General features: G+C 35.7%; 2 protein-coding genes across 4 annotated transcripts in view; one reads left to right on the top strand and one right to left on the bottom strand.

Annotated features, from left to right (window-relative positions):
• The window catches only part of LOC124712502 (carbohydrate sulfotransferase 11-like), a 237398-nt gene that overhangs the window by 119155 nt on the left and 96425 nt on the right, over positions 1 to 21818 (top strand). For 2 of the 3 annotated variants that reach the window (XM_047242801.1, XM_047242800.1), the window contains exons 2-6: positions 9277 to 9489; positions 12025 to 12262; positions 13488 to 13764; positions 14067 to 14303; positions 16649 to 18931. In XM_047242801.1, the coding sequence (XP_047098757.1) occupies positions 9283 to 9489; positions 12025 to 12262; positions 13488 to 13764; positions 14067 to 14303; positions 16649 to 16802 (1113 nt within the window). In that variant the 5' untranslated portion in view covers positions 9277 to 9282 and the 3' untranslated portion in view covers positions 16803 to 18931. Of the gene's footprint in view, positions 1 to 9276; positions 9490 to 12024; positions 12263 to 13487; positions 13765 to 14066; positions 14304 to 16648; positions 18932 to 21818 lie in introns of those variants that run through there. The other variant, XR_007005582.1, reaches the window with a different exon arrangement.
• LOC124712500 (calcium uptake protein 1 homolog, mitochondrial-like) overlaps positions 1 to 21818 on the bottom strand; it is a 236346-nt gene that overhangs the window by 32585 nt on the left and 181943 nt on the right.

The raw sequence follows: 21818 nt of genomic DNA on the forward strand, positions 1-21818 counted from the left end.
TACACTGTCATACCATCTCACCACATTGCTCACTAGGTGATATGCCTGAACAAATTTATGTTTTCAGTTAAATAATACAGGGAACTGCACCTTGGATATTGATGGCTGAAGTTAATAGCTGGAACCTTATAATAGATAGTCATTGTTCACCAGGCTACAAGTGTGCCTGTAACTACTGGCATAATGCAATAACGTAACAGTTGCTACATCATGATATACTCTGTAAGTGTACATCCCAGATATCATACAAAATTAAGTCACAGTAAGAAAAATAAAAGTCTCAGTTAAATATATGAGTACAACAGGTAAAATTGAACATAATTTGTGGTATGAGAAAATAGCATTTTGGTGAAAAGTCTCATGAAAAATCTCTAAAATACATACTATCAAGTCTAACAAAGTTCAGTTTTCACAAATAATTATTCTACGTATATTGTGTTAGAATCACCTGCTGCATCTGATTCAATTTGTCTCAAAACACAGCATGTGATCAGTTCTTGCAAATAGCAATGTATACAGGGTGTTACAAACAGGGTGTTACAAAAAGGTACGGCCAAACTTTCAGGAAACATTACTCACACACAAAGAAAGAAAATATGTTATGTGGACATGTGTCCGGAAATGCTTACTTTCCATGTTAGAGCTCATTTTATTACTTCTCTTCAAATCACATTAATCATGGAATGGAAACACACAGCAACAGAACATACCAGTGTGACTTCAAACACTTTGTTACAGGAAATGTTCAAAATATCGTCTGTTAGCGCAGATACATGCATCCACCCTCCGTCGCATGGAATCCCTGATGCGCTGATGCAGCCCTGGAGAATGGCGTATTGTATCACAGCCGTCCACAACACGAGCATGAAGAGTATCTACATTTGGTATCGGTGTTGCGTAGACAAGAGCTTTCAAATGCCGCCATAAATGAAAGTCAAGAGGGTTGAGGTAAGGAGAGCGTGGAGGCCATGGAATTGGTCCGCCTCTACTAATCCATCGGTCACCGAATCTGTTGTTGAGAAGAGTACGAACACTTCGACTGAAATGTGCATGAGCTCCATCGTGCATGAACCACATGTTGTGTCGTACTTGTAAAGGCACATGTTCTAGCAGCACAGGTAGAGTATCCTGTATGAAATCATGATAATGAGCTCCATTGAGCGTAGGTGGAAGAACATGGGGCCCAATCAAGACATCACCAACAATGCCTGCCCAAACGTTCACAGAAAATCTGTGTTGATGACGTGATTGCACAATTGCGTGCGGATTCTCATCAGCCCACACATGTTGATTGTGAAAATTTACAATTTGATCACGTTGGAATGCAGCCTCATTCGTAAAGAGAACATTTGCACTGAAATGAGGATTGACACATTGTTGGATGAACCATTCACAGAAGGAGGCCAATCAGCTGCTGATAGTGCCTGCACATGCTGTACATGGTACGGAAACAACTGGTTCTCCCGTAGCACTCTCCATACAGTGAAGTGGTCAACGTTACCTTGTACAGCAGCAACTTCTCTGACGCTGACATTAGGGTTATCGTCAACTGCACGAAGAATTGCCTCGTCCATTGCAGGTGTCCTTGTCATTCTAGGTCTTCCCCAGTTGCGAGTCATAGGCTGGAATGTTCCGTGTTCCCTAAGACGCCAATCAATTGCTTCAAACGTCTTCCTGTCGGGACACCTTCTTTCTGGAAATCTGTCTTGATACAAACGTACCGCGCCACGGCTATTGCCCCGTGCTAATTCATACATCAAATGGGCATCTGCCAACTCCGAATTTGTAAACATTGCACTGACTGCAAAACCATGTTAGTGATGAACACTAACCTGTTAATGCTACATACTGATGTGCTTGATGCTAGTACTGTAGAGCAATGAGTCGCATGTCAACACGAGCACCAAAGTCAACATTACCTTCCTTCAATTGGGCCAACTGGCAGTGAATCAAGGAAGTACAGTACATACTGACGAAACTAAAATGAGCTCTAACATGGAAATTAAGTGTTTCTGGACACATGTCCACATAACATCTTTCCTTTATTTGTGTGTGAGGAACGTTTCCTGAAAGTTTGGCCGTACCTTTTTGTAACACCCCGTATGAGAAAGCATGGTGTTTGAAGGATTCATGGGGAGGAATTTCAAAAACAAAGCATACATGATGATAATTCAACAATAAGATTTTCAGATGAATTCACTGCTCCTGAAATTGGCACCAGTGACTACCAAAATTTCCAATATCTGATACAAGCAATAACTAACTTGAACATATCATAGGTCAGTTCCAAACACAAGTGACTTCCAGTGTGGCACAATTATTGGGGCATAATTGATTTTTTTTTTAATCCTGTGAACAGTTTATAGCATTGATGTGGCAAGTGATTAGAGCGATAAGACAGATATATGGATTCATGTAACTAATGAGGAAGTACAGATTAGAAATGGGAAGACAAGAAATTTGTGGCACAACTTGACCTATAGAAGGGATCGGCTGATAGTACACATTCTGAGACATCAAGGGACCACAAATTTAGAATTTGAGGGAAGCGTGGGTGATAAAAATCATACAGAGAGATCAAGACATGAACACAGTAAGCAGATTCAGAAATATGTAGGTTGCAGTAGTTATTTGGAGATGAAGAGGCTTGCACAAGATAGAGTAGCACGGAGAGCTGCATCAAACCAGTTTATGGACTGAAGACCACAACAATAATGACAACATGGATTCAGCAGTCAGCTAAGTGCATGGTTCACTGAATAAGTATGAGAAAGCCTCACAGTCTCACAACTGAAACAAAGGATAAATACTTCTTGAACATAGGTGACACTGACCACTCAACAAGAACCACTTTTTAGCACAACAGTATCCTATAAATGAAGAATTTACACCAGCAAGGTACTGCCGCAAAACATGCTGTGTCTGACAGCACTGTTCAGAATGATTCCACGTAAAATAACTTCTATGTTTCTCATTCACTATGGCAGCTATCATTATTAATCAATGACGGAAACCTTCCTCCCAATGACACATCATCGTAAATGGAGACGGACGAATGCCAAATGGTAACAATATGTTATTCACTTCAAATTGTGAAATCATCAAGGTCCAAGGTAGTGATATTTAACCTGTGCACTGCAGCACCCTGGTGTGCCATGACTGACCACCTGGGGTGCCATCGATTTGCTTCATAGTTTGTGGCATAGAAGACAGTTGATGAAAATTTCATTTCTGGTGTCCACCTGTGTGGCATCAGAGGAAGTCCGTTTTAGATGCTGATCAGCCTGTGTAAGCAGTCATAACATAGTAGCTGAACTACTGTGTGTTATACTTAGCACCTAAACACAAGTACAGAAAATACAATGGTAGCTACTTAGATTTTGGTTTTGCATGCACTGCTGTGAACAATGAAGGGCATTCTCAGTGTGTTTTGTGTTTGAAAATTACTTTCTGTTCAATGTATGCTACCTAGCAAATTAAAGCATCATTCAGAAAATATTCATAAGAATGACATGGTCAAACCAAGAGAATATTTTTCTAGAAAACTGAGTCAAATGAAAGAACAAGAATCATCATTTTCTAAGCTTAGCGGGTAGCAAAATGTAAGAAAGTCTACTTGATTGAAGAAGAACTAATTCTACAGTGTGCTACTGAGAAAGTGTCCATTACGCTTGGAGAGCCATGGAAAAACAGCTTTTGTCCATTCCTTTGTTATTCGTGAACAAGTTATAGAAAAAATTAGAGGCTGGAATTTTGGTATGCAGCTTGATGAGGCCACTGATCACAATAGAGATACTCACTTAATTTGCTAGGTGCATTTTAAGGTGATTTTTAAGACAACTTTTTTTTGTACAGGTATAAATACAGGTATGACAGAAAAAGATTCATGACAGAAAACCAAATTAACTGGGCTCTCTGTGTTGATGTGTGTACTAATAATATGTGGTCCATGTTGGTTGGGGGGGGAGGGGGGGGGTTAGAGAGGTCTACAAGCAATTATTTGCAACACAGCTCCCAATATTATGAGAACCCATTACACCATCCATAAAGAAACACTTACTTCGCAACACGTGAGTGCTGACCTGAATCAAATACAGTACTGAAAACTGTCATAAATGTGGTGAACTTTATTATAACTTGTCCACAGAAAGCTTGATTTTTGGGACAATTAGTCACAGTATGGTCAATGAACATACATCTCTCTTCTTTTATAGCAGCATTCATTGGCTTTCCAGGGGAAATGTATTATCATGCATTTTTAACTTAGTCAAGATGTTTGTTCTTGCCTGGCAGAAGAAAATCATATCAGCACTAAGGGTTTTTTAGACACTGAGTCAACTAAAGTTTGGATGCTTATGTGATATATTTGAGCAGTTAGACTCACTGAAGAAGTCTCTGGTAGTGAAACTCATTTCATTCGGGTTATTGACACAATTTCAGCCTTCAAAAAGAAGCTGGTTGTTTGAGAAAGAAGAGTGAACGATGGAGGCGAAATGAAATAGGTTTCAGTGGGTTCAAAATTCCTTCACAGTACTGCAGAAGAGTAACAGTTGGTAGAACTTTCACAGATTCTTCACTAGAAATGAAGATTTAACAAGTGACATTGCAAACATTTTGATATTCACTAAGAAAAGAGTTTCCAAGCTTGAGTATGAAAGTATTGAAGGTATGAATTCCTCTTGCAACCTCCTATCTTTGTGTGGAGAAGGAAATGAAGATAGCTGTATCTCATTTGATGCTAAGATTTGACAAGTTGGGGAACAAGAAGCAAGCTCAAGCATTGCACTGAGATGAGTAGTATTTTATTCACAACATTTTTTATTAATTTTTCCAGTTTTTACACAGTAACCTATAGGGGAACCATGGAAACAACATAACTGGTCAAGGGAACCACAAACTCAAAAAGGTTGAAAAACCATGAGTACAATGTAATGGAAAATGAAAACTACAGATATCCATTTGGCAGTGCCATGATGCAGTAAGGTGGTATCTATAACCCACCACGACACACACTGCTGCACCTCTCATTGTGTGATACATACTGCAGTAAATTGCTTACTCCAAAGCAGTCCTAGTACAACACTGACATTTGACAGTGACCAAACCTCATTTTCCAGACTGTTCACAACACCTAAGGACCATTCTCTAGCCTTCACACTGACTAGTTAAATTCCCAAATGAATAATTGCGCTGTTTGCTTGTCACTTAAACGTGAACCTGTACAGAGCCAACAAGATAATCCTCTCCACCAAAAGCAGATTCTTTCGTGGTAATGTTTTGCAATGAGAAAACTCTTTGGCAAAGTCTTTACCAGTAACTAACTACTCCATCAGTGCAATAGTGAAAATAAATTAAAAATGATTGTCAAGTTTAATAACTACAACTATATGATTCCATTCTTTGGGAGTTGGAGTGCTGGACTAGCACACAGTTTGAATCTATTAAAGGACTTGTATATATAAAATTCCCATTTCTAAACAACCTAAAATTTTCATGGCTTATTTCACACAAACAAGGGAAGCAAATGTGAATAAATTACTTTTTTCTTTAACTTTCTTCATTCAAATTTCAGTTGGTGCACAAGCATAAACAAAATGCAATACTGAATGAGTTGTAGACTGTTGAGTAGGTCCTTCCTCCACGTACTCCCCTAATGCACTCTATTCCTGCAAGTGTTATGGTGCAACAAAAGTAGAAACATACATGATACCACTGAGTCCACTTCAGCTTGTGAAATATGCACTGTTATGAACTTTCACCAATGGTATAGCAAACTCACTGTCAGTTGATTGGTGTATACTGTACTTCACATGCAACAGTTAGGTGCAAGAACGATGCCATTAATCCATAATGAAGACTGTCATGGAAGAAAGACCTACTGCAATTTTGCTCACTTAGTCAGCTTGGACATAAGAAAAAAAGGAAGAACGGGTAGGAGGGTAGAGAATTTTAGAATTCCACAGCCAACAAGCAGCTCCTCAGGTGATTAAAAATCAATCACATTGTTATGGAGAACCTAAGACCACGCAGTATGCATGAAAAGTGTCCCCCAAAGATGGTTACAAATCTGCAACAGAGTAAATAAATACAGATTTAAAATTTTGTTCCTGCTCTCAGTATCAAATACTGACTTCTTGGAAAAAAAAATAATTAGAGCAGAAGGAATGTGGAGCCAACTCAGCAGTAAGAAAACAAAACAGCAGTAAAAATAGCAAACTGGCATTAAATTGCACCTTGTTTGGCTCCTATATGGCCCGGGAATGTTCTGGTAGCCTTCTCAGCTCCTCAAATAGGCTTAATGACACATATACACACTGAAATTTTGTAACTTCATGTAAGGTGTAGTCCTCTACAATAATCTTAAGACACACAAAGCAGCATCAACATGCAGCTAATCCATTGGCTCACATGAAACATGTCTAATCATCTCATCTATAATTGAGACATAGCAGTCAGAAACTTCCATCCAAATATTGTTGTGATGAAGAGGAAAGTATTTCACATAAATTGTGAAGTTGTAAGAAAGTGTGACATGGTAAAAGACATCCACCATGAATATGAGAAAATATAATTTCACTCTGTAGTTCACTGTTGAAAAAATAAATAAGTTTTCTCAACAATTTTGTACTAACTTGTCAGCCAATCACACTCTGAAAGACACACATCAGTAATAGAAATAATAATAGCCATAGTCCATTTGATATTGTGCACTACATAACTACAGTAACAATAAAATAAATGAAATTATGTATCTATGGGAGTGTTCACAACTGTTCTAGCAGCTGGCTCATCTAGATCAGTTCATAATAGGAAACACTGATACGCATAATACAAAGAAATGCAGTATTAGCATAATGTACCTCATAAATAAAAGTAAACACTGTATTAAATAACTGTAAATGGCACAAACATAGCTGCCCCAATTTTTTTGTGTAAAATGCAATTTAGGTAAGCCTTTAGGCATGAACTGTATTCAGGTCATCATAGAGATCAAAATGATTCAAAACTGGAACAAATGGAAACAACTTCAGAATTTAAAATGAGACAGTGGTAAATAAATAGTGGCACTGAAGAGAATTCTCAAAACTAAGCAATTTTTTACCCATAATATTTTGGTATATTGCTTTGATTCACCGTACATGCAAAAACTCAACCTAGTACTAACAAACTGTCAAATTCTTAAGGTAAGAAATAGAACTTTTTCAGTATGATGATAGTGCTTAAATACGGCCATTTAATTTTTTACAGTGAAAATTAATTTTTAGCTACCCTGATTTAATAAATAAACACACTTTTTGTCATTTCAGCAGTTGAAAGTTACCAACTTTAAAACTTTTGTTTAAAAAAAGATTAGAAACGAACACATTTACTTCTTAATCAATGGCTTATCCTAGTAATTTATCCTAAGTAACTAAGTGTACTTACAACAACAACAACAACAACCATAATAATAATAATAATAATAATAATAATAATAATAATAACATAATTCTGATCAAATGCTGTGGAGACAGAATCCAACCTTAACTCTACTTGATTGATTTTTGGAGATACATCAGTGACAGTGTGTCAGTAATATTCTAAAAGGGGAGATTAAATGAAAGATTGTATTTAATTCACTGTTTACTTTTATTTATGAGGTACATTATACTAATACTGCATTTCTTCGAATTATGCATGTCAGTGTTTCCTATTATGAACTGATCTAGATACTGGTTACTGATGGCTGCAGAAAGACTTTAGTGTACCCAAAGTTCATGAAAACAAAGTACAATTGTAATTAGGATGAGGCAGAAAACATTTTTCACATATTTCACAGTAAATCAAATGGGTGAATGTGCTCTCTTCTAATGCTTTTTAAACAAAAAGTAGTTTCTAAGTGAGTTATCAATATCCACTGCGAAAATAGCAAATGATTAGCTTACTTAAAATTGAAATTGGAAGGAACAGTTACTTCTTCGCTAGAAAACAGGGTAATTTTAATCACATCCATAATATTACAAAGAGGCCATTTCTTTCTTTTGAAACCATTCCATTTCTCACTGTCAGCAAGATTTTTTGGTGATACAGAATCAGTTTCACTAACTGACACAAATTTTATATCATCTGTCCACTTGATTTTAACCCATTTAACTTTCTTCCAGCTTTCAGCAGATTCCAGGGAATGTGAGATTCAATATTCAACCTGTCATTAATGGCTGCTCTAAACCCATTTCTCTAAAAAAAATCTCAGATATAACATTTTCAATAAAAGAGCTGGTGTGTTAAATATAAATTGTAATAAAATTTTTGTCAATGTGCACAATATAATACTGATTGTGTGTTCATTCCATAGACATAAAATTAACTAAAGAATAAAATGTAACTTTGGAATGGACTATTCCTTGCACTAGGATATATATATTTACCAACATATGATGAAGACATAAGAGAACATATCTGTTAATGTGTCCACTGTCATACATACCAGGTGTCTCCCCTAAGAGTCGCCAGGCTTTTTTTCTCTGCTGTTTTGGCAGACACTTGCAATTTCATTTTTACAATGTACTGCTGGAATAAGCCCAAACAAATATTGCTCATTGCATGAATGTGATGCCTAGTGTCAACAAAAAGTCTTAACTTTCTTTCCCGTTACAAACAAAATTATTTTTAAAAGTTGAATTTTATGCGAGCATTTGACTGAGCAGTGCCAAATTAGTCTAGCATGATATGTTTTCATCATTATGTATTAAGAGTGACAATAAACTAAAAAGAATAACCAGTGCTCCAGCAGCGACAGCACTGCTCTGGCCCGTGCTGCCTGCTCAGTCACTGTCGGTTTACTGGTTATCCTTCCTGGTTTACTGCCTCTGATAACACATTTTGATAAAACAAGTATCACACTAGAGTAATCTGGGTATGTAAAATTCCACTTTAAAAATAATTTTGTATGTAATGGGAAACAAACTATCACTTTTCATTGAAACTGGGCTTCACAATGAAGATACGATAACTGGTGTTTGTTTGGGCTGATTCCAGCTACACATTGCAAACATGAAATTGTGGATATCTGCTGAAATACCAGCAAAAACTTGCCTGATGACTCTTAGGAAAGACTCTCTCTCTCTCTCTCTCTCTCTCTCTCTGTGTGTGTGTGTGTGTGTGTGTGTGTGTGTGTGTGTGTGTGTGTGTGTGTGTGTGTGTGGTTTATTTGTCCTTATAAGATTTTTCCAATTTGTCCTTATTCTATACACCAAGGAAAACTAACACCATTTGCGTACTTGTTTGTCTCAATAGGATGTCATGAGATGCACCTGTGGCTGCACTGGACGACCAGCACAACGCTGCTTCTCTCGCTATCGCAGCACACTACAAATGGCGAGTGTAGCAGCAGCTGTTGTGACCTATTGTTTTGTTCTGGGTTCTTTTGCAGTGGCCAAACTTCGTGCAGCTGATGCTCGGTTTTCTCTAACTTATTTGAATGTAACAATAGATGAACCAAAACTACAAGTAAGTAAAGAAATGTTACTACTCAACATGACATTCACAATCTTTAAATGCTGATAAAGAGTTTTCTGCTAATTCACACAGTCGACACTATAAAATACCATGCTGTGAATATTCCAATAGTTTTCTCCCCTTTGTGGGCAAGGTACATAAGAAAGTAAAGATGATTTAATTAGGAAAAAAGAGCCCATAGAGTAATTGCAGTCAGTCAGTCTGATTGATACTATAATAATGTCTTTCTTGTTAAAGAGTACTCTGGCACAGTATCATTGTGTTGCAGTTTCCAAACCACCAGAAGGCAACAGTATTGTCAACTTCTGTCTCTCAATGTGCAGTAATTTGTTACCAAAAGAAGAGCAATACAAAAATTGATATCAACATTTAGATGTCTCCTGTTCATCATAGCACCATTGAGAAAGCTGAACAGAAATCATTTGACCCTGCATATTGGGCAATTTACTGGCAACTAATGAGTCAGTGCAGTTCAGTTTGACATCAACACAATCTAAATATCACCAGAATACAAATCATAACAGAGTGAACAAAGAACACAATTTCGGTGTTGTTTCTCATATTGATGTACAAGATATAAGAGACAGCTGAAATACCCTCAAACTTCAAGCAAAATGAAATAATTCCAATTCCAGTGAAGGCAGGTGCCAGCAGGCGTGAATATTATCTAACCATCATTTAATAAATCATGGTAAGAAAACAATGATACCAATTAGCTACAGAAGAATGGAAAACCTATAGAAGCCAACTTCAGGGACTTTTAATTTCAGTTCTGGAGAAATGTAGCAATACGAGACAATACTGCTCCAAAAACTTATCTTAGAAGGTAAACTGAAAAAAAGCAAATCTGCATTTATAGTTTTTGTGGATTCTGGTAAGGTTTTCAACACTCTTTGAAATTCTGAAGGTAGGTGAGGTAAAACACAGGTTACATAAAGTTATCTAAATCTTGTATGGAAACCAGAGTAGAGACATTAGAGTCAAAGGACATGAACGAAATCATTAGTTGAGATGGGAGTGAGGCAGGGCTACATGAGTAAAATAAGGATAATGGAATGTAATAGAAGAAAATAACGTGACACTGATAGAATTGGATTAGGAAATGAGACACTGAAACTAGTCTATGCGTTTTGATATTTGGGTAGCACAATAACTTATGACAGTTGAATCAAAGTGTGTATAAAATGCAGACTGGCATTTCTGAGAAACATGGATCTGTTGACTTTAATATAAAGATTTTTCTGATAATATTTGCATGGGATGTACAGAAGTGAAATGTGGATGATAAATAGTTCAGACAAGAACAGAACTGAAGCTTTTGAAAAGGTGTGCTGTAGGAGAATGCTGAAGCTCAAATAACAAATGAGGAGGTACTGAAATGAAGTGGGGAAAAAGAAATTTATTGCATAGCTCAACTAAACAAAGGGACTGATTGATAGCACACATTCTGAGTCATCAGGAAGTTATCACTTTGGTAATAAAGGGAAGATTTGTGGGTAAAAATTGAAGATGGAAACCAAGGCTTCAATAACCTAACCAGGTTCAAGCAGATGTAGGTTGCAGTAGCTATCCAGAGATAATGAGCCTTGCACATGATACACTACCATGGAGGGCTGCAGCAAACTGTTCTTCTGACTAAAGAAGTTATCATCATCATCATCATCATCATCATCATCATCAAAAACAACAACAGATGAATTCCTCTGTAACTGCATCTACAACATACGTAGAGGCTTTCAGATATGACACGCAACTAATGTACATGTTTAATACTTTAGTGGCAGACTGCAGTTATACAACATAGTGACATTAACAGCATCATCAGGAGAATGCAGAATGAGTTTGAATGAAGAATACGTAATTTTATTTAGATAAACAGCAGGGCAATGAAAAAATGGTTCAAATGGCTCTGAGCACTATGGGATTTAACTTCTCAGGTCATCAGCCCCCTAGAACTCAGAACTACTTAAACCTAACTAACCTAAGGACATCACACACATCCTTGCCCGAGGCAGGATTCAAACCTGCGGCCGTAGCAGTCGCGTGGTTCCAGACTGTAGTGCCTAGAACCGCACGGCCACACCAGGGCAATGAACAAATTATGACAGACAAGGCACTGTTGGCAATCCAGTTTCATTTCTCTGGGAAACATATCACCTGTTGTAACTACCATAATACTATACTGAGAAAAATAGACAGCTTATATAGATGAAATGTTATGGAATCATATAAACAACTGTTAGGTGGAAGGCTTCAAATGTATTACAAGTTGTTTAACATTAAATGACTATATATAATCTTCACTTCATTTATGTTCTACTCTTTATGCCCCACACTTTAAGTTTTGGTTTTGAGCAGCCTATGCATGTGTGATTATGGCTGATTAATGTTAGTGGACAAATACATATTTATAGAAAGATTTTGGTCAGAATCACTGACAACAAGTCTAGTCAATGTTGTAAATGTTGGTTTTGATTTTATGTGGAAACATTTCATTTCACCAGCATAACACACTTTTCACTACAGGACACAAATGCAGTTTGGGAAACAGAAAATTACAACTATAATTATGACCCAGGGTATTTGGAAGAAATATATGAGATGAGACGTGAACGTGTATGGGAAGTATGTGTCGACAAAGGATTGAACACCAGAGGACAGCCAAATGCCTGGGAATTTTTCATTGACAAGGATCACCATCTGGTCTGGTGTAGTATCTTCAAGGCTGCTAGTTCAACATGGATGTATCATTTCAATATATTAGGTGGGTACAGGAAAGTATAAGTCACATCCATTATTTTGATTGAAAACTGAATGACTTGGTGAGAAATTTAGCATGTAGTTGTACCACTAACTGCTCTAATTCAAAATTATAGGTACTTACTTTATCTTCTTGTAATTTTTTTCATTTTTGTCATTACGAGAGTGCAACTGGGGGGGGGGGGGGGTGTTCAGGTGAGGGATTGGGGGGGGGGGGGGGGAGGGGGCACGAGAGAGGGGGGACACAGGATTTTCTGCCCCCCTCTATTGCAGTGGTCCGAGCCACCATGTAATCTTTAGGTTGTACTCAAGTTTTCATAGGCCAGCCTATAACCCAAGAGTTTGTTAACACTTTACTTACAGACTGTAAACACGAATGACTTTAGATCTCCAAACATCTGTCCATAGGTCTTTGTGGCCAGTTGAGGGATCAGTACAACATGATTTTGTTATTTTTTGAAACAGCTGTTACATGATCTACACATGGCTGAATAATCTGGGAATCAAAGAGGACGAATGATCTGGGAATCAAAGAGGCTGACATGACTAGTGTTTTTACTGATCTACTTTCACTTAAACAGGAACTGTTTTTGCAAAAGGACAAACTCAGCTCTATTTGGCTTCAGATACCATGTTCAACCAATCTTACAGACACCGTCAGTATAATTTTTATTCACTGGCATGCAGAGTTCTCTGTATAACTAATAGCTGATACATATGAAGTATCTATAGCATATTTAGAATACAGCACTCACAATGCCTTGTCATGACAAACAACTTAAGTATAATACTGATCTCAGCACAGGCATTGTATTACTTCTGCTGACAACAATGTTTTAAATGCAATGCTCTTTATGACAGTGTCTAATGTGGATTGTAGAAACTTGAGTTTAGCTTTGACGTAAGAACATTGATGGTTTTAGTGACAAAATGGTACAATAGTGGAACCATCGAATCATCCCAAGAGCTGATCCCTTTTACAAGCAAAAGAATTAAAGATGTTTTATTTTATCATCTTATTTTGTCCTTCATTGAATACCTACAAGATAAATAAATTCCCTGTAAATGTAAATTGTAATTACTTTTAAAGATAGTTTTTGAGTCAGAGGCAGAAATTTGCAGTACTATTATTTGAAATAACAGGAACATAAATAACAAATTGAAAAATGCTCACTAAAATGTTGTAAGTATGTATACAACACTAAAGAAACATTCCTTTTTTTATCTAGCTGGCTACAATGAGAGATTTCTAAGGCGAACACGCAAAACACCAATGAGCCTTGCACGTGCTCGCTTTCCACGACCATCTGTTCAGCAATTGCAAGAGACACTTCCACACGCACTTTCATTCCTGATTGTCAGAGAGCCATATGAACGCTTGCTTTCTGCTTATCGTAACAAGATAGAGGGGGCAAAGAATCCTTACTACCGAAAACTTTCAAAACATATTGCTCAGCACTATCGGTACAAGCAAGATCCGATGACAGATGTGCCAGAAAGTGTAAGGTGAGTAGCAGCATAAAGTTATTCTTACAGAATAATAACTAATAACAAAATGCATACAACAGCCTCCTAGTGCAACACATTAAAAAAGACGTTTAGTCAACTAAATTGCTTGTCTTCGATGTACTGTTTAAAAATAAATAAGTAAATAAATTAAAATATTCACAAAATAAAGATCAAAAGCAACAAAGAACTTCTGCTAGGTGATTAATTGACGAAACATACTAGAAACTTTGTATTTAGTGGAGATGATAAACAGAAATATAAATGTGAAAACTCAGAAATTTGAAACATTTTGATTACAGGTCAGGTCCCACATTTCCAGAATTTGTTGATTACATCATAAACAGCAAAAAGTTTGATGAACATTGGGCACCTTATCATTCATTCTGTACTCCATGCCATGTAAACTTTACAGTTATTGCAAAAATGGAAACACTAGATCGAGATGAGGAGTATATCATCCATAAGGCTGGTCTACAAAGACTGCTGTTACCTTCCCACTACCGTTATAAGCCAAGAACTGCAATCAACAAGGCAAGGTATGTACATCCATTGTTCACTAAATCATTGCATAAAATCTGCAGTGGAACATTTTAACAGGGAATTTTCTATTTCATTTGTTACTTTTCACATTTAATAGAAAAATTTATTAAACAGGTCTTACAAACATTATTTTACATGACACATTATTATTTCTGATTGAATCAGTGAGATACAAACATCACTTGAATGTAAGCTGAACCTTCGTGCTGTACATTCAAGAGGAAAAGCTATTCTTCTACTATTTTTAAAAACATGTCATTTGGAGAACATACATGGATGGGAGTGATGCTAGTTCCCCCTCCATCATCCCATCTTTCTCTTGGTAGTAGCACAATGTGGAAACAAGAGGCACCTTCACTTACTATGCAAAATATTATCATCTCATTTCTTAACTACAGGTGTTCAGAAAGCTGAAATTTTGAAAACACTCTAGACACAAAAACTAACCAAGTGCAAGTAGGACTCACACACTGACAGTTACGTACAAACTTAATTATGTATCATATAGTTCATCCATCGAGGTCTCAACAATTTTTGGCTGTTATCAATATTGATAATGCCATGATCTACAGCAGTTCCTCACTCTAGCCTGGACGTAACTTCAGTTTATATATGTAGAGAGAGAAGATTTTATAAAATATCTTTTATTTAATTACTGAAACATGACTACAACTTACATTTTATGTTTGCATGCAGTGATGTCTATCTATTGTGCTTTTGACAGACGATGAGTGCTATGTATGTTCAAATTGTAAAAGATATTTTTTACTTGATACAGTTACAATTTAAAAAGTTTCAGATTCTTTACTTTACATGTACTGTGAAATTTTGCTTCTTGCCGAATTTCATGTTTCTAAGTTAACGGGAAGTACCCTATAGGTTTTGATGATCGTTTTCAAGTATCAAAATATTTTACCTAAATGGTCATATTTTTTGACTGAAGTGACTTAGAAGCTTACAATTTTTACACCGCCAAGGGACCATAGACATTAGTATGTGTCATAAATTTGAACTAGTTATGAATCCTCATTCCTAAGGAAAAGCGTTGTTAACAGGCAGGCAGGCAAGCAGACAGACAGCCACACAGAGGGACAACAAGGTGATCCTATAAGGGTTCCCTTTTTACAGACCGAGACATGGAACCTAGAAACAAGTGTATGTGGAATCCAAAACATTTTGATAAAGAAGGTGAAGCATTTTTAAGATAACTGTAACTTATAATGAGGCCATGATACAGCACTACATCCTGGAGAACAAATTGGAGTTGAGATGTACAAGAAAAGACGCCAAAATCATGGCTAGAATTTGCCTATTATCAGAGAAAGTTCTCAGAATTGTCTTTGACATTTAAAAGATGTGTCAGTGATTTTTTTCCAAGACAGAGGGATGACGAATGTAGTGTGCTTACTGGTATGAGAAATACTTACTGCAGCAAGTAACACTAACAACTTATTCTCGTTTCTTGATAATTGTCTCCACATAAATCTGTGGTCCCAAAAAAAACCACAAACTTGGGTGAAATTAATTGGATACCTTGCATACCACCTTGGCTTACTCCCATGTGACTAACCGAAGTCTGGACGTCTTAAAGGAGTATGAAAGGGAAATAAGTTAATGATCCAGTAGTAGAGCAATACAGCAGTAACTGAATGTTAGAGTGTTTTCTACAGATGTATCTCCAGTGGACACATTATATGAGAATAAATTATGTGAACAGCCCTCATGCTTTAGAAGTATTAGTTAGGAAGAGTATCACACAAATTTTTCATACTTTATGCCAACATGCATTCATTTTCTGAATTTCAGGACTACCATATATATTTAGGGCTGTGACACAAACTCTAATACCACCTTTCCACACAATGGGCATAGTATTTTCACAAAACAAACTGACCAAGATCTGGTAGAGGAGAATGTCTGCTGCATAGCATAAATAGTATTCAACTGCAGAGCAGCATTAGTTTACAGTACTGGTACTGTTCGGAATGAGGATGTTGCAGGAAGTACTCTTAATATCATTTTAACAATTTTTAGATTCTCTCTCTCACACTCATGATATTCATGAAACACCTGGTTAACTCACAAGAAATTAAAATGGAGACACTAAGTATGTGAAGGAAAAAGGCAGCAGAGTTCTTTAGGAGAAGAGTCTTTCAGGAATCCAGTTACAAGTTAAACAGTTTTATAATGTACTTTCTCTCAGAACAAATGTAAATAAAAATTGTTCCATATACTTGAGGTAACAAACTGCTGTGCTGGTAAAGAAGATAATACCAACGAAACTAAATTCTTTAGCATTAATGGCATTCCAAATAAAGTAAATCATATTTCTTTCTTGCAGGGATGGGAAAGCTACAGCTGCACTAGTGGAAAAGTACTACTCACAACTGACAAAAAAACAAATGGAGAAGTTACACAAAATCTATGGTACTGATTTTGAAATGTTTGATTACAATGCAACGAAGTACTTCACTTTTACACAATCTGAACTATAGTTATGTGTCTATTGCATTACATCAAATCATGGAATTAATAAGAAGAGACACTTTGCTTCTTGCTTTCTAAATTATTAATCATTTACGGGAAATTAGGTAAATATTACTGTTACAGATGCTATTCACAATATTTGTACATTATACACCCCAAATCAAAAGTAAATGACCATGTTATTAATATTTGTGCCTGTTATACTATAAAAATTATTGAAAAGTTGAAAGTCGTCATTAATGTTTTCAGTCTAATATATGAACAACTTCACTATGTTGCAATATATTTATGAACACTAGAAGAGCAGAGTCAGTTTGTCAATAAGATGACTGCACCATATTAATGATTACTTCAGCTTTAATTTGTCTTTGTGTCTTTTGTAAAATAGTTGAGTCACATGGAGTGCAAATACTTGGATTAACCATTCCAATCCTATTGGACCAAATCACAGCAATTACGATTGCAATAAAAATAAAATGATGATGAGATAGATAAAAATAACAACACTACATTTTTGCATGATAAAAGAAGTAAAATAGTTTTCAGAACTGGTTATTGTGAGTGTAACACCTTCTAAGACAGCCCACCACTTAATTCTTACAGTATGACTGAAATTTTTTCAGCTGAACAATGTTCAGCAATTTATGTTCATATTACAAAACAATTAAAACTAGTGAAGTGTGGCAACATTAAAATGTCCAAAATGCAAATGAAGAGGTCTACAGTATGGCATTTTGAGAGATTCATCCATGATTAGAAAGGAAGATAATATCGGTCCCTTACTCCTGCTGAATTAGTTGTATACAGTACAAACCATTTTAAAGTTTGTTAAGTGCTTAATGGTTTAAGCATATGCAGTACTTCAATTCCTTTGATACTGCACCACATTAATAATTACTTCTGCTTTCAGTGATAATTGTTGTTTGCAAGCACTATGTAGTGAGTAACAAAAAATTTTGGATTATTTTGCTCCCTCCAGCCATCAGTTATTTACACTATTGCTAGCCACCTTGCAGTATGTGGAGGAGGAGAGGTTACTTCAGGTATCATTGTCATTTCCCTTTCTTTCTCTTCCCTTTGCAAATAGTGGGTGGGAAGAAAGACAGTTAAGCGTATAAGACGGATAAGCATATAAGAGCTTGAATTTCTCTTGTTGCCTTTTACATTCTTCAGACAATATTATACATTTCAGCATATAGTACACTAAAGAAATGTAAAATATTTATGATAATATGAATATCATCATATAAGTAACAGTGCTTGTTCCTGAATATTCATTTTGTGTAGCTACAGAAAAAAGACAGGCAAATTTAAAACACAGTTATGGAAACAGTGCAGCTAATTCAAGAGTTTATCCAATGACTTTACCCAATATCTTCTACTACATGTGCATTTTTCCTTTATTGCTTTGTTCTGTATGCTTTCTTCATAGCGCAAAAAGTGTAATTGTGTAGACAGTGCATGACTTTTTTGATATAACACTGATACAAAGTAATGGAATTTTGCTTCCAATTTGCACAGTTACACTGTAGTTATTTGAATGGGGCTTACTAAAACATACATTTAACAATATAATTTTGTTGTCAGTGTAAACCACTCCTCTATATTGTTTATGTTAAACTAATTTCTAAGTTTTCAACTTCCTCCCTAATACTACCTAAGTATATTGTGTCGTGGAAAAAATACGTATTGTACCGGATGTTTTTCAACAGTTAAACCATTACATTAAGCTAAAATAGAGATAGTAGCATATTTTTATCTCAAACTGGTATTTCCCACTATAATGCAAGATGATAATGCACTTAGATTCACTGTTTCCGATAACCTTGGATACTGGTGATGATAGATATGTTAGTCTGCGGTGCACATCAGTTCAACATCTCATTAATTAGTATGTGACATACACATTCTTTACATTGGAAACTGAACAGCAAACATGCACAAAAGAATAATATATGATGACTGTTCCTCAAAATGTACACACAATGCAGCAACATTCTGAAAACTATATTACTTCCAGTTAGAGAAAAATCTTGTCCATCTATTGTAAAAGCATTTGAAAGCCACAACTATATACAAGAACTGCATAAAAATGTAATACAAACTGTCACTGTTTAGCAATGATATTATCTAGTATTCTAACGAAAATAATTCAATAAGTATTTTAGAAAAAAACTTTGATATTTTGGTGTACCAAAACTTTGTTTAAAAACATTTCTACATTTTATATCTGAATGTACTAAAAGCTCAAATGGAGGCAATAAAATTGTTTTAATCACTGAAAAATCTACTTTATGGTAGTGAAAAAATTAACAAACTTCAATAACTTGTAATCTTTCCAAACTTTTTGTTATAGGATGATAAGCACAAAAACAGGGGGGAAAAGAAATATATGGAAACTCAAATCTGTATTTTATTTGTATTGTTTGGTGTTTGGTGGTTGGCAGCAATAAGGTTAATTCAAGTAAAGATCATATGAACCACATGGTAAAAATGTTTGGTACAGTATAAATGTATCCATTAAAATTCATTTAATTGTGCACATGAGAACTGATCATCACTCACCAAATAGAAGAGATGCTATGCTACCAAGTACATAATTTTCTGGATTTTCAATTTATCTGTGGAAGTTCAGTAGTGAACATGAATGATAGTGTTGATTATATATGAATGTCAGCACTGTGGGGTTCAGGGTGTTTAGAAATGAGATGACCATGTTACTTAACAAAATAACAAAACTCCTTTCTGATGTGACTTTTGGGGAAGCAAACATGAATGAATATAGATGGCCAAGGCAGCAACAAGATTCACAGGAAAAATGCGCAAAGTGTGACTGGCTAGGCTACTGACAAGAATAATACATGAAAGAGGGACACGGATTGGATGCATGCACAAGCTGTGATTGTGAGTTTAGTCATTATTAGAATAACTGCTTTCTACAAAGCTCTAAAGTCACATGAGATATGTGAAACAAGACCCTTGTCACCTAATTAAGGATCAAGTTGCATAATTACCCTTCAGTATATCTGGATGTCTTTAGGGATGGGTATATGAATGTAACTACATTTATTAGGGAAAGAGCAAGAGCTCAAAAGCTGGTGTGAATGCTCTTTTCTTTTATATGTGTTTCTATGATAAACAAATTAGTTTGCTATAAAAGAATCGTTGCCTTTCCCTTATTTTACATGTTGTTCCATTCAGGAATTTCCATTATTATTTTACTGTAAATGAGAATGGTGTAAAATATGGATAATAGCACTCATACATGAGATGGACCTCACTGTGCTTTGATGATATACATATCATCAACCATAAATGTGGTTGATCACCAGAGCCACAGCAGTCTCATGAAATCTATCATCATCATCATCATCATCATCATCATCAGTCTGTTACCTTCATCATAGAGTAAAACAACTATAGCAGTTTCTTGTACTATGGCTCCACAGCTTCTAATGCTAATTATAGCATTGTTTCAGTTTTGGAGAATTGTCTTCCTCTGAATACTTTCTAATTTTCCAAGTTCCTTTTGTATCACTTATCCTTGAACTTCAAACAGCACTATTGAAATCCCAAAGAGGTTTTTCTCTTTCTTTCCAACAATGGAAAATCCAGGATGGAATGTAATAATACTATGAAGAGGAAAGTTGCTTCTTACATCTCCACTACATAATGGGTAGCAATCTGTCCTTTTCATAACATTATCGTTATTCCATCCTGGATTTTCCTTCATTTGATTTTAATTATCAGTTCCTGTTTTATTTTCTTTACACTTTAGTGTTTATTTGTTCAATCAAATTTCCACTGCATCTTCCCACATCCCCACAAAGACATTTTCAAATAGGCTAATTTTGTTTATTTCAGCATTTTTTTTAAAATTTTTTTTTGCTTAAAACTGTCACTTTCTCTACAGTAGTTGCACTGTTCCAAGATTTTCCTTCCATTTACTTTCTTCATGCCAACAGTTGCCTAACTACCTGTGTTAAATAGTTGTTCCTTTTAGCCATGTTTGCATAACTTCCTTTTGTCTAAGATGCTAAACCAGTTTCTTAATTTTCTGGTATACCTCCCAATTCTATAATAAACTGTTACAATACACATTTCTTTCACTAGTGAAAAAGAGTGAACTATGTGTGAGAATGCAAATTCAGGCTGCACAGAGCTCGGTTCTCTTTAGCAAGATGGTGACAAGCATTGCAGGATCATCTAATGTCTAAGGGGGGGCAACTGTCATATCATCTAAATAGCATATGCTTTAAATGGGATATGCAATGAAAAGGTGCCATCATCAGAGTCATGAATGATCTATAATTCAATACAAAAATTTAGTATGCCATTATAAGTAGACATCATCTTCCTTGACACTCTTGACACTTTGCTTTAATATTTCCTATCTGAAGTTTTGTAACATTGGAATAAAATACAAATATTAACGAGGCTTTGTCTACTGGGGAGTTAAAACCACAGTGACACTCTAGCAATGATATTTCAGAGCTGTCTAACAATTAAGTTCTTTTCATTTTTATTTTGTGGTCAACTGACCAAATGTATATACTTCAAATATTACAGAAAAATACTACCGAAACAATATTTTAACTGAAAGTATGGAGAAACTGGTTCTGTCTTTTATAGCAATATATGAACAACACTTCATCTTCAATGTGTTCAAATATATTTCCCTGTTTTTTACATTTATTGTAGCTGAAGAACATAGAAACTAAAGAGAATTGCAATGTTAAAAAAATGGCAACCTGAAGTAAAAATACACAGAAAAGGCGAGTAATATTACTGAAATCATGGACAGAATAATCTGAGCATATCCTCTCTCTCTTACTGAAATGAAATTTGTTAACACTTGACAGAACTAACTCCACACTCTTCATTATATCCATTTTCCTGGAGGTACAATAGCATTTACACGTTCTGGAAGGATTAAGGAAGAGGTGGGTGGTTGGGCTGAGCAAGTAATTTGATTGAAGTTTTTCTCCTGCACAAATCTTTAACTTTTTAGAAGGTAATGAGCT

Source organism: Schistocerca piceifrons, chromosome 8, assembly GCF_021461385.2.
Source record: "Schistocerca piceifrons isolate TAMUIC-IGC-003096 chromosome 8, iqSchPice1.1, whole genome shotgun sequence".
Classification (NCBI taxonomy): domain Eukaryota; kingdom Metazoa; phylum Arthropoda; class Insecta; order Orthoptera; family Acrididae; genus Schistocerca; species Schistocerca piceifrons.